This window comes from Carcharodon carcharias, chromosome 3, assembly GCF_017639515.1.
Source record: "Carcharodon carcharias isolate sCarCar2 chromosome 3, sCarCar2.pri, whole genome shotgun sequence".
NCBI lineage: Eukaryota > Metazoa > Chordata > Chondrichthyes > Lamniformes > Lamnidae > Carcharodon > Carcharodon carcharias.
Genome location: NC_054469.1, coordinates 156,790,315 through 156,804,422, shown reverse-complemented (window position 1 = coordinate 156,804,422; position 14,108 = coordinate 156,790,315). Strand labels below are relative to the sequence as shown.

The 14,108-nt window shown below is 42.3% G+C and overlaps 1 protein-coding gene across 3 annotated transcripts in view; it reads right to left on the bottom strand.

Annotated features, from left to right (window-relative positions):
• LOC121276160 (DNA topoisomerase 2-beta-like) overlaps positions 1-14,108 on the bottom strand; it is a 257,905-nt gene that overhangs the window by 74,495 nt on the left and 169,302 nt on the right. For all 3 annotated transcript variants that reach the window (XM_041184227.1, XM_041184228.1, XM_041184226.1), the window contains exons 26-28: positions 7,150-7,305; positions 6,983-7,066; positions 4,604-4,804 (exon numbers count right to left, since the gene is read on the bottom strand). In XM_041184227.1, coding sequence (XP_041040161.1) covers positions 4,604-4,804; positions 6,983-7,066; positions 7,150-7,305 — 441 coding nt within the window. The remainder of the gene's footprint in view (positions 1-4,603; positions 4,805-6,982; positions 7,067-7,149; positions 7,306-14,108) is intronic.

Here is a 14,108-nt window from a genome sequence, read left to right as displayed (position 1 = left end):
AACCATCTTATAACTGGTTAGGCTTGTATTCACTGGAATTTAAAAGAGTAAGAGGCGACTTAACTAAAACCTTTAAGATCCTGAGGGGTCCTGACAAGATAGGTGTGGGGTGGATGATTCCTCTTGTGGAGGAATCTACAATTAAGGCTCACTGTTTAAAAATAAAGGGTCGCTCAATTAAGACAGAGATGAGAATATTTTTCTCTCGGAGGGTAGTGAGTCTTTGGAACTCAGTTCCTCAAATGGCAGTGGAAGCAGTCTTTGAATATTTTTAAGGCAGAGCTAGATAGATTCTTGATTAACAAGTGGGAGACAGATTATCGGGGTTAGGCAGGAATGTGAGGTTGAGGTTACATTCAGATCAGCCATGACCTTATTAAATGGTGGAGCAGGCTCGAGGGGCCGAGCTGCCTACTCCTGCTCCTAACTTGTATGTTCATACATATGTCCGATAGCATTACTAATTTTGCAATCCACTGTCTCTCTTTTCTTTTCCTTTGCTGTCCAGTTCATATTAATTTAAAGCCCCATAATTTCCAAGGAGGGGTGATGCGCATGTTGCTAGTTTATGCCTGTTGTTTTCTTGTATGATTCAAATACTGTGGTGTCTCAGAAATTAACAGTTTACCTTGCATGCAGTTCCCTAAAGTTTAAAGGAGAGGTAAGGATTATATTGAGGTTATTGATAAAATCTTCTAATGCTGCTTCTGTGCAAGTCCAAATACCCCATGTCATCCAAATATCTGTAATAACACATTGGGTGCCTGGGACACCTTTTAAAAATACTCTCTTCCCACTCTGCCATGTATATGCTTGTATAGGTAGGGCAAATTTCTCACTCATAGCTGTGCCTTTGACTTGAAAATCAAATTATCGAATTTAAGGTAATTTTTTATTAAACTTAAGTGTAGTCACCAGATAATAGCTTCACCTGATCCGTCAGGCTGGGGAAATTTAATTAAGATATTTTGGACAGCCAGCATACCTCTGTCTGTTTCTATTTGTGTGTAAAGAGTTTCAATGTCCATTATAAAATATATGGTATTGGGGATATGGCTAATGAGTTAACCACCTCTATAAAGTGGTATGTGTCTGTAATGTAACTAGGGTGCTTCTGTGCTAAGTGGTTCCAATCTATGTCTCATTAAAGCACAGGTGATCATGCAAGGAGGTGCGTTAGCTTGGAAAAAAAATCTCCAAAATATGAAGTAGATGTGAATTAAACCATCCGTTACCTGATGATTAGCTTGGTTGTTGCACAGCTGGACCTATGGAAGTCAGTGTCTTGACATGTTTGTCAACACTCAATTTAAACAGAAGTAGTAGGAGAAAGAAATTTGAAATTGGTAGAACAAAACCAAAGAATGCTGGAGTGTGCCAATTGCCTGCAATTAATTTTTAAAAGGGCTGCAGATGTGAAACTCATTCCCAATAAGTCACCTTGAGCCAAGTAGTTAGAATTTTTGTTTTGGAAATGAAGTATGCGAAAGTTATTTATAATAAGATACTGCAATGTGTGTGTAAGTTATCTATCTAGAAAAGGAAACTCAAAGAAAGTCAAATCAGAAGGTAAGATTACTACATGACTGCAGTGCCTGATAAAAAAGTTAGTGAGAATGAAAAAGGAGCCCCTGAAACCCAAAAAATAGTCCTCAAAAATTAAAAAGTAACCCTCAAGAAAATCTCAAGAAGAGCCCTTGAAAAAAAATTTTGACCCCTAATCCAACCAGATCTGGCAATGAATTATTAAAACAGTTGGCTGCCATATCCTTTCAAATCTGTCCCTTGGACTTAAGGGAGCAAAGGTGAGGGCGGCAAAAGGAATAAAGGCTAGCACAAGAGCAAATAATGATTTTAAGGGGGGCTAGGGCATCAAAATTAAAGTCAGCATGTGCTTGAGCAAAACAGTAGCAGCAGCAATGTTGTGAATGGAGGGCTAAAGGTGAGATGTTGAGATTTATAATTGTAGTTGTAAGTGAATTGGAAAGAGATTTTTCCAGGAGCAGAAGAAGGCAGCAGCAGGGTTCAGAGAGAGAAGGGTGATGTGAGTGGAAAGTAATACAAGGAAGTGATCAGAGATGGCCTTACCTGTAATTGATATAAGAAAAGCAAGGCTGCGTTAAGATGGCAAGGTCAATGGAGTGGTCATGAATGTGGTTTGGGAGTTTACATGGAGGGAGAGATTGAAGACAGGAAGGCAGTGAACTTAGCGGGGAGACAGCAGTGATGAATTATGATAAGGATGAGAAGTTGCTCTGTGCAGAAGCTGAGGGAGGAAAGCAGAGAAGGTATCTTGGTGAGAGGATTTTTAGCTACTTGGGTAGGCAGTAGAAAATGAGGATTTTATCTGAGGGGAGAGTGGGGTGGAACAAATCTAAACGCTCAAAGGAAGAGAAAGTACCAGAGGAGTAAGGGAACAGACCAAGGTGTGATTTGGTGCTAAGAGCTATACTGACACGACAATGGTCTTGTTGTGGCAAATGATTTCATTTAGAGGTACGGCAGAATTTAAATTCTATTGTCGCGACAGGATCCTGGAACTAAAATTTAATCCAGAGAGCAGAGATGAAAATAAGCCTTTGTGTTTTGTGGGAAGAAGTCTTTACCAAGGAGGTAGATGCTACCCAGGCCATGGTGACAGATGAGGAAACTCTGTCACTAGAAGGGTTCAAAATTGATGAGGAGGAAGTGTTGAATAGACTATCAGTACTTTAAATTGACATGGCACCAGGACCAGATGAGATGCATTCAAGGATATTGAAGGAAGATAGAGTAGAAATTGCAGGGGCACAAGCCATAATCTTTCAGTCTTCCTGAGACTCAGGAGTGGTGCCAGACGACTGGAGAATTGCAAACATTATGCCCTTGTTCAAAAAAGGTTGTAAGGATAAGCCCAGGGGAAAAATTCTCCCCCCACATTGTTGGGCAGGGAGGGAGTGCAGGAGCTGGCACAGACAGGTGCACCTCCAATCGGCGCCCTGATTGGGAGTGCACCGCCACTTTATGTAGGCAGGCTAATTAAGGCCTGGTGTTGCCTCAGGGAGATCGGCTCCAAATTTAAAAATGTTAAAGAGAGGAAAACAAAATTTCCCTGACATGTCCACTCATGTGACACTGTCACATGAGTTGGGACATGTCCATCACTTTTAGTGAAACATTTATTAAATATTTTAAAACCCTCATGAAACCTCATCCCGCCCGTGGATGAGGTTTTATGCTTTTTCTTAAGCCTGCCCTGGCTCCCAGCCTGCCCGCCAACCCTAAGGTTGAATTTATATAAGACACTCATTAGACCTCAGCTGGAATATAGTGTACAGTTCGGGGCTCTGCATTGTAGGAAGGATATGATCACATTGGAGACAGTGCAGAAGAGGTTTACAAGAATGGTTCCAAGGATGAGAAACTTCAGCTACGAGGATAGATTGAAGAGGTTGGGACTGCTTTCCTTGGAGAGAAGAAGACTAAGAGGAGATTTGATAGAGATGTTCAAAATCATGAGGGGGCTGGACAGAGTAGATAGGGAGAAGCTGTTTCCGCTCATAAAAGGATCAAGAACAAGAGGGCACAGATTTATAGTGATTTTCAAAAAAAATGTGACTCGATAAAACATTTTTCACACAACGAGTGGTTCGGGTCTGAAATGCACTGCCTGGGAGTGTGGTGGAGGCAGGTTCAATCGAGGCATTCAAGAGGGCATTAGATGATTATTTGAATAGAAACAATGTGCAAGGGTACATTGAAAAGGCAGGGCAATGGCACTAGGTTATAATGCTCATTTGGAGAGCCGGTGCAGACACAATGGGCCAAATGGCCTCCTTCTGTGCCGTTAAAATTCTGTGATTCTGTGAAGGGCTGTAGCATTCCAATGGCATTAATTGTTAATGAGTTATGGCTGGTGGCCTCGCACCCCCTTCTTCAGTTTGGGAATTTCTGGATCAACTTGTAATTAAGAGTACATTATAGAAAGGGAATTAAAACTACTGAAAATGTATGGCAAAGAAATCTGATATTTCCACTAACAGAAAAAGATTGATCTGTTCATGAAGAGTTTAAAAATAAATTTAAATGATAAGAATTAATAAGGAAAGGTCATTTTTTTCTGGTAGTGGAGTCAGTGGAGTTATCAGAAATTTAAAGTTAGGAGATGGGTTAGGAGAAATGCATTTGCTTAGAGAATTGTTAGTGATTGGAATTCTTTGCCACTGGGAACGGTGGAGGCAGGGACCATTGCAATTTTTAAGTGAAAACTTGATAAATATTTGGAACAAAGGAGATACAGGGCTATGGGACAAGGCAGGGCTGTGGAATTTGTTCTGAATAAATCAGTTAAAGATGAGGAAAATGGCCTTCTTCCATGTTGCTATGTACAAGTTATATTTTCATTGAATATATGAGGGAGTATTTAAGCAGATGGACAGCTGAATCGTCCAACTCATTTTGCTTTTGTTTCACTGAACTCAAAATCAATGCACATTTTAAATCCATATGCATAATTTTAACAATTCCAACCACTTAATGAAATGCAGAGATAAATAAAGAACAAAAAAATTCCAACGTACTCCAAACACAATTTGAAAACATTTGAAACTATATTTTAACTTGCCTTCCCTTTCTTCTTGATCATCTTTCTTGTGGCATCTGCCTTCATGGCAAGACTAATAATTGGTTCAATTCTCCTGCCATGGACTGAGGGCAGAGTCTCTTCAAGCTGCATCTTTTTTATTTTCGGTTTACCAACCTTGCCCTTAACTGCCTTACCAAGTGATCCTGCAAGAGCATCCTCTCTCTCTTGGGCTTCCACACGCTGCATTAAAATTGAGAAATAGATTCTTTTGATTAAGTGACTACTCATATTGAATGAAACTACTCTTCATCTGAAGCTAAAAAGCCATTCAGAATTCAGCTGATTATTTTAACTATAAATCAAACACATTCAAATCTCATTAGATTTTAATTCGTCTGTTAAATTATTTTTCCCTCTGATCTGAGCTGAGGCTTCATTAAAGTTCACCTATACAGGTACATAGTTTTGGTTAAATGCATCAATTCCTATTCAGGACAAACCCACAAAATCACTTTTTCTTAACAAGAAGTGACAGCTTTGCAAGCAGCTTTGCACACACAGTAAAGACCTGCAAATATATTTTATATGCAGAGATTTATTTATTCAAGCTCAATATGAAATTAAATGTATCCACATTGAAAATTACATTAATTTTCCAGGTACCATTTTAGGGAGACTGACTGCAAATTTCTTTTGTTGCAGTTCTGCACTTTGTCTTCATTTCCATGCTGTCAGTAAGCCACCTTCTCCCCTTAAAAGAGCACAACGTTGTGCCCACTATAAGCAGTGTCATGGAAAATATGCTATTTTTAAAATGTCCTACATTATATTGAAAATCTGAAACGTAACCAGTTTTGCCATTTGACTTCAAGAGTTTGCAGGTCATAAGTAGCAAACATCTATTACATTGCCACCGCAATTATTATTAGAGACACACTTGCAAATTCACAGCAACTCTCAATTCCAATTTCTGCTTTAGGTTTGTTCATTACCTTTTTGCCATTCAAATGCTCTTTTACCCAGTTTCTTCAATAGAAACTAATATTTTAAACTTAGAGGAATGGCAAGGTAATATATTAAATAGCACTTAATTATTGCTGAAAAAAAGACATGTCAAAGCTTTTCATCTTGCACTGTTCAGGGCAATTCACAATACCAAATTATAAAGGGAACAACAATTTATACTGCATGAGAGGAGAGTGCTGATTGGTTGGCAAGTGGACTCTGATTGGTAAGGTGTTGCCTTGGAAAATGCACCAGTTAACTGAATAATTGATAGTTAACTGCCACGCTTTGTTTAAATTCAAACCAGGAAGGTTGACTTTGATTGGTCAAGGAATTGCCCTGGGGAAGAGAACCAGACAATGATTGTCGCCTATTTTATTTAGTTGGAATAGGCGCAATGTGTGTATATGTTCTCCCTGTCTGCAAAGGACAGGGCTCGGTGTAGTAATATATATAACTTCAAGCATGCGTGAGTGTGCCACGCTATGAGCTCAACTGATAAATCTTAAATTGGTTATCAGTGTAATTCTTAGCACATTCAAGATTGTTTAGCAAATGTTGACCAATTACGGAATCACATCTAACGTTGGGCACTATTTCTGGAGTTTTGCAAGCACAGGTTGGCTGGATATGGTCAGTACTTTGTCTGATGTGAACAGCTGAAGGGACATACTGTTTGATACAATCTGCCAGTCTTTGGGATGTACGGCCTACATATCTAGAATCACACCAGCACTGAAATTCATATACCACATTACTCATTTGTGTGATAGCCAGAATGTCTTTTTGGCTTGACGGCAACATCCTGTTAGTGGCAAATACCACTTGTGTTGCTACTGCATAATAGCAGCATGAAACGGCTAGCTTCACTGTTGTTCAAATTTTTGAGATACCTTGGACTTCCAGGGTACTCAGAGGTAAATTGAGCACTTTTAAGCACTGAAGGTGGTGACCTTAAGCCCATTCCTGAGTTTGTGCGATATACAGCGAGCAATGATTTGATCAGGGTAGCCATTATCTCTCCTATTTCAGCATCAAGCTTGTGCAATGAGCACTTGCCACCATTCAGCACTCTCATTTCATGCAGTATAAGATTTTGTTCCCTTCATAATTTGGTATTCTTGCAAAATTGTCCTGATGAATGTAAGACAAAAAGCTTTTTTCAGCAATACTCAAGTTTTGTACTACCAAACGACTACATCACTTATTTCTTCTGATCTGTATCAAGTGGTAATTTTTAAAATAAATTTTAGCACATTCTCAATTGTTACAATTGCATTTTTAAAAACATTGAACACATGGACAAATAATGTCATCATATGTAAATGAAGAAAATTTTTAAGTAGGATAATCTTAGTTTGTTTCTTTAAAATAAGGAACTCATGTTGGTAGGTATGCTGTTGTTAAACTTACATCAAGCTCTTCAATAAAGGCAGCAAGGTCATCTTTCCAGAGATCAGGAGCACTCTTTCTCTTCAGATCATCAAGCTCCTTTCCCTACAACATATAAAACATAGCTTGGCACAGTATTCAGAGACACAGGCTTGTAAGTATGAAAATAACTGAAGTCAGATCATTACTTTTGAATCCCTCTGCCTTAGTAGTTCATCTACTTTCTCCTTTGTAAGGGACCAAAGAGGCATGTTCAAGATATAGTTGAAGTCTGGCCCAGATCCAGCACCCGAAATGCTTGAAGTGCCATCATCTACTTCCAACAAATCTTCTTCTGTTGTTGTCTGCAAATGGAAAGGCAGAAGTACTAAGGAAGAGTATCAAGATTTTTTTTGTTTTAAGTAGAATTCGATACAAGATCATGGAATCAGAACTCTAATCAATGTATTAACCAGGGTAGGAATTCAAAATTCCTCCAACTTTCACACTCAGTATTTTCAATGCAACATCATATTGTGCCAGATAATCAAGGTGAATCAAAAAAAAAAAATTCCATTCCAAATCCTTATGAGCAACGATTATGTGCTGGGCCCCACAGCCAGCCATCGGACAGGAAGGCTTTAGGCCAGAATTTTGCGTTAATGGGGCATGTAATGGCTTCTACCGTTAGTTAGACTTGCCCCCTGCACTCTTCAGCTCAAAAATGTTTTGCCATCATGTTGCTGAAAGTATGAGTTGATAGAACGGTGAAAGGAACAGGGCAACTAACAGGATATCTCCTGAGCTACTGAGATTTAAAAATTGGGAAATAAACAGTGGAACGACTCAGAAGGAGGGTGAATTCAGTATGAATACAGGTACAAAAAGAGAAGAGAAGGAAAGAAAGACTGGATAAAGGACAGGTGGGAAAACGAGTCAAAGGAAAAGAAAAATATATAACTTTGCTACTTTTAGAATCTCATGGAAAAGTTAAAAACCTAAAGGATTAAGACTAAGAATCACTGATAACTTTCAGTCTTAGAGGTTGATTGGCAGTAATAACAATAATCACTTCATTAAAAGGGTACTTGCACTGCTAATAACTAGCTCTAAACATCTGCAATGACTTTAGCTCACATCTACTGCATAAATTACAGTGCACCAGGGGCTGTCACCCTCACATTTATTGATTTTATTTAATTTATTGATTTTGTTTTACAAAAGAGCCTACTGCATAAATACAGCAACTTCAGGACATTCAATATACATCAATGGTGAGGCAGACAGCAAAACGTCATTTCCACAAAGCTAGCAGCACAACAGTGCAGCTTAAGAGCACCTTTTGGATATTCACTTTTAATTCTGCATTCGTCACATGAAGGTGATGTACCATTTAAGCATAGATAAATAAAGGTGAGTACCATTAGTCTTAATGTTATTTTGCCGGCAAAATCTAGTCAAATACGTATTTTTTAAAAATGCAAAAAATATTTCATGTCTCATACAAATATACAATGAAAAGACAACTTCGGTAGGGCTTTATGCCACAGGCAAGTAAAGCAATTTTGCACTTACAATGTGTTTATCGAGGTTTCTCCAATAAAATAACGTCACCAGAAGTTTTTAAAAAAGGCTCCTATCAGAATATTGACCCTGGCTTAACTCACCCAAGGGAATGAGGATGAAGGCAGGGAGAGAGACTGCGAGGTTCTTGAGCAAATTGATATAGACAGTGACAAGGTATTGGAGGTGTTGGCAGGCTAAAAAGTGGACAAATCTCCAGGTCCAGATGATGTGTGTCCCAGACTGCTGAGGGAGGCAAGGGAGGAGATCGCAGGGGCTCTGACCCAAATTTTTAATTCCTCCCTGGCCATGGGGGAGGTGCCAGAGGACTGGAGAATGTGGTTCCGCTATTTAAGAAAGGTTGTCGAGATAAGCCAGGGAACTACAGGCCAGTGAGTCTCACATCAGTGGTAGGGAAACTATTGGAGAAAATTCTGAAGGTGAGAATCGATCTCCACTTGGAGAGGCAAGGTTTGATCAGGGATTGTCAGCATGGCTTTGTCAGAGGGAGGTCATGCCTAACAAATTTGATTGAATTTTTTGAGGAGGTGACCAGGTGTGTAGATGAGGATAGTGCAATTGATATATGGATTTCAGCAAAGCCTTTGACAAGGTCCCACGTGGGAGACTTATAAAGAAGGCAAATGCACATGGGATACAAGGTAATTTGATAAGGTGGATTCAAAATTGGCTTAGTTGTAGGAGTCAGAGGGTGATGACAGAAGGATGCTTGAGTGACTGGAAGCCAGCATCCAGTGGCATACCACAGGGATCTGTGCTCGGTCCCCTATTATTCGTCACCTATATAAATGACATAGATGACAATGTGGGGGATAGGATTAGTAAGTTTGCAGATGACACAAAGATTGGCCGGGTGGTAAACAGTGAGATTGAGTGTCTTGGGCTACAGGAAGATATAGACAGGATGGTCAAATGGGCAGATAAGTGGCAGATGGAATTTAACCCTGAAAAGTGTGAGGTGATACACTTTGGAAGGAGTAATTTGACAAGGAAGTATTCAATGAACGGCATGACACTAGGAAGTTCTGAGGAACAAAGGGACCTTGGCGTGTGTGTCCACAGATTTCTGAAGGCAGAGGGGCATGTTAGTGGGGTGGTGAAAAAGGCATATGGCACACTTGCCTTTATCAATCGAGGCATAGAATACAAAAGTAAGGAGGTAATGTTGGAGATGTATAGAATCTTGGTGAGGCCACAGCTGGAGTACTGTGTGCAGTTCTGGTCGCCACATTATAGGAAGGATGTGATTGCACTGGAGGGGTGCAGAGGAGATTCACCAGGATGTTACCTGGGATGAAACACTTAAGTTATGAAGAGAGGTTGGATAGACTTGGGCTGTTTTCGTTGTAGCAGAGAAGACTGAGGCCAGGCGACCTGATCGAGGTGTACAAGATTATGAGGGGCATGGACAGGGTAGATAGGGAGCAGCTGTTCCCCTTAGTTGAAGAGTCAGTCATGAGGGGACATAAGTTCAAGGTGAGGGGCAGGAGGTTTAGGGGGGATGTGAGGAAAAACTTCTTTACCCAGAGGGTGGTGATGGTCTGGAATGCGCTGCCTGGGAGGGTGGTGGGTTGCCTCTCAACCTTTAAAAAGTACCTGGATGAGCACTTGTCACGTCATAACATTCAAGGCTATAGGCCAAGTACTGCTAAATGGGATTAAGTAGGTAGGCCAGGTGTTTCTCACATGTCGGTGCAGACTAGATGGGCCGAAGGGCCTCTTCTGCACTGTGTGATTCTGTGATTGTGAACTCTATACCAGGCTTGTCCAACTCATGGCCTGCAATGCCCCTCTATGTGTCCCCAGAGTGATTGTTCAAAATGACGGTATGACGGGTCAGTGAGGTTGAAGATTTCTGCAGGGGACTATTCCTCCAATCACAGCCAGTTTATTTCCTCCGTTTCCTGCAGATAGGCTCAATAGTGAGCCTATCAGCGGCAAATATGGGGGAAAAGCAGTGAACACCATCAACTGAAAGTATGCAGAGATAAAGAGAGACACACACTGGGTGAGTGTGAGGGAGGATGAGTGGGCGAGAGGGTGGCTGAATGAGAGGCTGGCCGAGTGAGAGAGAGTGTGGGTGGGTGAGCGTGAGTAGGTGAATGAGTGGATAAGTGTGAGTGAGTGAGTGAGTGAGAGCGCGGGTGAGCGGGTGGGTGAGAGAGCGGCTGAGTTACTGAGATGGTGGGTGAGTGGGCGAGAAAGAGGTTGGGTGAGTGGGCGAGAAAGAGGTTGGGTGAGTGGGCGAGAAAGAGGTTGGGTGAGTGGGCGAGAAAGAGGTTGGGTGAGTGGGCGAGAAAGAGGTTGGGTGAGTGGGCGAGAAAGAGGTTGGGTGAGTGGGCGAGAAAGAGGTTGGGTGAGTGGGCGAGAAAGAGGTTGGGTGAGTGGGCGAGAAAGAGGTTGGGTGAGTGGGCGAGAAAGAGGTTGGGTGAGTGGGCGAGAAAGAGGTTGGGTGAGTGGGCGAGAAAGAGGTTGGGTGAGTGGGCGAGAAAGAGGTTGGGTGAGTGGGCGAGAAAGAGGTTGGGTGAGTGGGCGAGAAAGAGGTTGGGTGAGTGGGCGAGAAAGAGGTTGGGTGAGTGGGCGAGAAAGAGGTTGGGTGAGTGGGTGAGTGTGGGAGCGGATGAATGGGCGAGTGTGGGGGCGGATGAATGGGCGAGTGTGGGGGTGGATGAGAGGGCAGGTGAGAGGGGGAGTGTGAGGTGAGTGAGAGGCTGAGAGTCAGGCGGTGTGAGGGAGTGGATGGGTGGTTTACACACAATGTCCCTGAACCATGCAGTAGGTGGATTTTCAACGAAGATTGTCTATTATAGTATGATCCAACCTGTCTTGGCAAAACGTTAGTGTTCAACACCCACCTATATGGATTGACATTTTTGCTGTAAATATCTGATCCAGATACCTGACTGATCTGATGTTTATTGCTATTGCCCATCCAAATACAGTACTGACCATTCTTATAATGTGAAGTGTAAGCGTGTGTGTGTGTGTGTGTGTGTGTGTGCGCGCATGAGAGAGAGAAGGGTATGTGTATAAGGGGTAAGGTGTGTGTGTGTGCGCGTGTGTGTGTGCGCGTGTGTGTGTGATTTGAGATTGTGTGCGCGTGTGTGAGGGGTGAGAGTGTGTGTGTGTGAGAGGGGCAAGTGTGTGTGAGAGAGGGTGGGTGAGTGTGTGTGCGTGAGAGAGAGGTGAGTGTGTGTGCCTGTGTGAACGGAATTTTAAGGCCCTGTTGAGGTGGGCTGAAACCGCAAATTGTGGCGAGCCATTCAAAAGTTCAACTTCGGCAGGACCATAAAATCCTGCCAATGTAAAATTCTGCCGCGTGTGTGTGTGTGTGTGTGTCTGCGTGTGAGAGAGAGAGAAAGAGAGAGAGGGGAGTATGTACGTGTGAGAGGGAGAAGTGTGTGTGTGCAAGAGAGAGGGGTTTGTGTGTGAGAGCGGGGCGAGTGAGAGAAGGGGGTTGTGTGCAGTGTGTGTGCATGAGAGAAAGAGAGGGGAGTGTGTGTGTGTTTGTGCACGTGTAAGTGAGAGGGAGGGTATGTGCATGTGCACGCCCGAGAGAGGGGGGTGTGTGTGTATGTACGTGTGTGTACACAAGAGGGGGTGAGATTGTGTGTGTGTGCGCGTGTGAGAGAGAGGGTGAGAGTGTGTGCGCGCGCGCATTAGAGGGGTGAGTCTGCGTGCTTAAGAGAGAGAGAGGGGCAAGTTGGTGTACGTGAGGAAGAGGAGTGTGACTGGAGTGTGCGTGTGTGTTTCTGTGTGAGGTAGTGTGTGTACGTGTTGAGAGAGGGAGAGAGACAGACACAGGTGTGTGTGTGTGAGAGAGATAAAGGTGAGTGTATGCGAGAGAGAGAGAGGGGCGAGTGAGTGTGTGTGTGAAAGAGAGAGGAGAGAGAGAGCGGTGTGTGTGAAAGAAACAGGCGTGGGCGAGTGTGTGTGAGGGGCGAGTGTGTGTGAGGGGAATGAGTATGTTTGTGTGTGTGTGTGTGTGTGTGTGTGTGTGTGTGTGTGTTGGATACACACTCTTACCCTTTCACACTCTACTGGTTGTCTTTATTTATCACTCATTTTTAAAAATTATCAGCTAATTGTTGTGACATTTTTTTCACTTGGCAAGTTGTTTCTTTTCATACATTGGCTTTTTTTTTTTAATTTCACGCTTAATGTTGTGCCAGACCCTATGGCCAGAATTTTGCGGGGCCGCGGGCCTGACATGCCGATGCGTAAAATGACGCGAGATGACATTGGGCATGTGTCCCAACGTCATCACGTGTCATTCCAATATTTCTTCCAGCAGGCGCACGCCAGAGGCAACTGTACACTCGCCGAACTGTCAACGGCCTATTAAAGCCATTAAAAAAGTAATTTAACTAATTAACAACGCTGCCCGTCCAACCTTAAGGTTGGTGGGTAGGTCAAGAGTCCAAGCAGCCTTTGCCTTTTTCAGGAAACCTTTCCTAAGGTTTTAAAATAGTTAAATAAATCTTGCAAACTTCACAAACATGACCCAACTCATGTGACACTGTCACATGAGAGGTCGTTTAAATAATGTTTTAAAAAGTTTTTTTATCTAGTTAATCTCCCTGAGGCAGCTCCGTGCCTCAGGGAGATTGCTGCGCTCTTTTCTGTGCATGCACTAAAGAGCGCAGGCCCCGACTCTCCCTCCTCCCCCCGCCCACACAGGTAGCGCTGAGCTACTGGCCGCGCATTACGCTGGGCGGGCCTTAATAGGCCCACCTGTGTAAAATGGCGGCTTGCGCAGCTGATTGCAGGCGGCGATTGGCTCCGTGCCTGCCCCTGCCTGTCATAGGAAAAATTCTCCCCATCTTTCCGAAATTTGCTTGTTAGCTCACCCCTATCCCGCCGAATGTGTGTGTGAGAGAAAAATCGAAATGTGCCCCCCCTACACATGTGAAAAGGTTGGACAAGCCTGCTCTTTACGAATGTTGCAAACTTCGTCAGTTATTTGTAAAGCTTGAGGAAGGAACACAGGCTGTGATTTAATCAGTTAGGTGTATAAAAGCCAGTTACTCAAACCTCGGAAGTCCTAGTAACCCTTCTTAGGGAGCCGCAGCTGTTTGAAGCAGACAAAAGTTTGAAATTTCCAAGGCATAATCCAGGCTCGCACAGCTCTTGCAATAATACGAAGTACAAAAGGAACATTGCATAAAAAAGTTACCAATAAAATACACTTTTATTATTTTCTTTTTGTAGGGCTAGACAGAAATACTTCTATTGTAAATATACGTATTAGATATTTATGTGTTCATCTTTTGATGAATATATTCACTGAACAATTTAAGTCTAAAACAAAATCTGATGTTACTATTCTCATATTGCTCATTGAAACACCTGAGAAAAATCCTGTGGAGGTCAATTCTAATGGCTAAAAATATTCCCAGAAAGAAAGCAGTTTATTATGTTTTTCCATCACCAAAATTTACCTCAATATTGAGGCTATGGAAGATGTCATTGAAAGCAACAGGATGATGGGAATCACCTATAACTGATCTAAAATATAATTGCAAAAAAAAAACCTGGAGCAAGGTGGGGGGAAAACCAAAAATCTAACACTGGCTTGCATGAA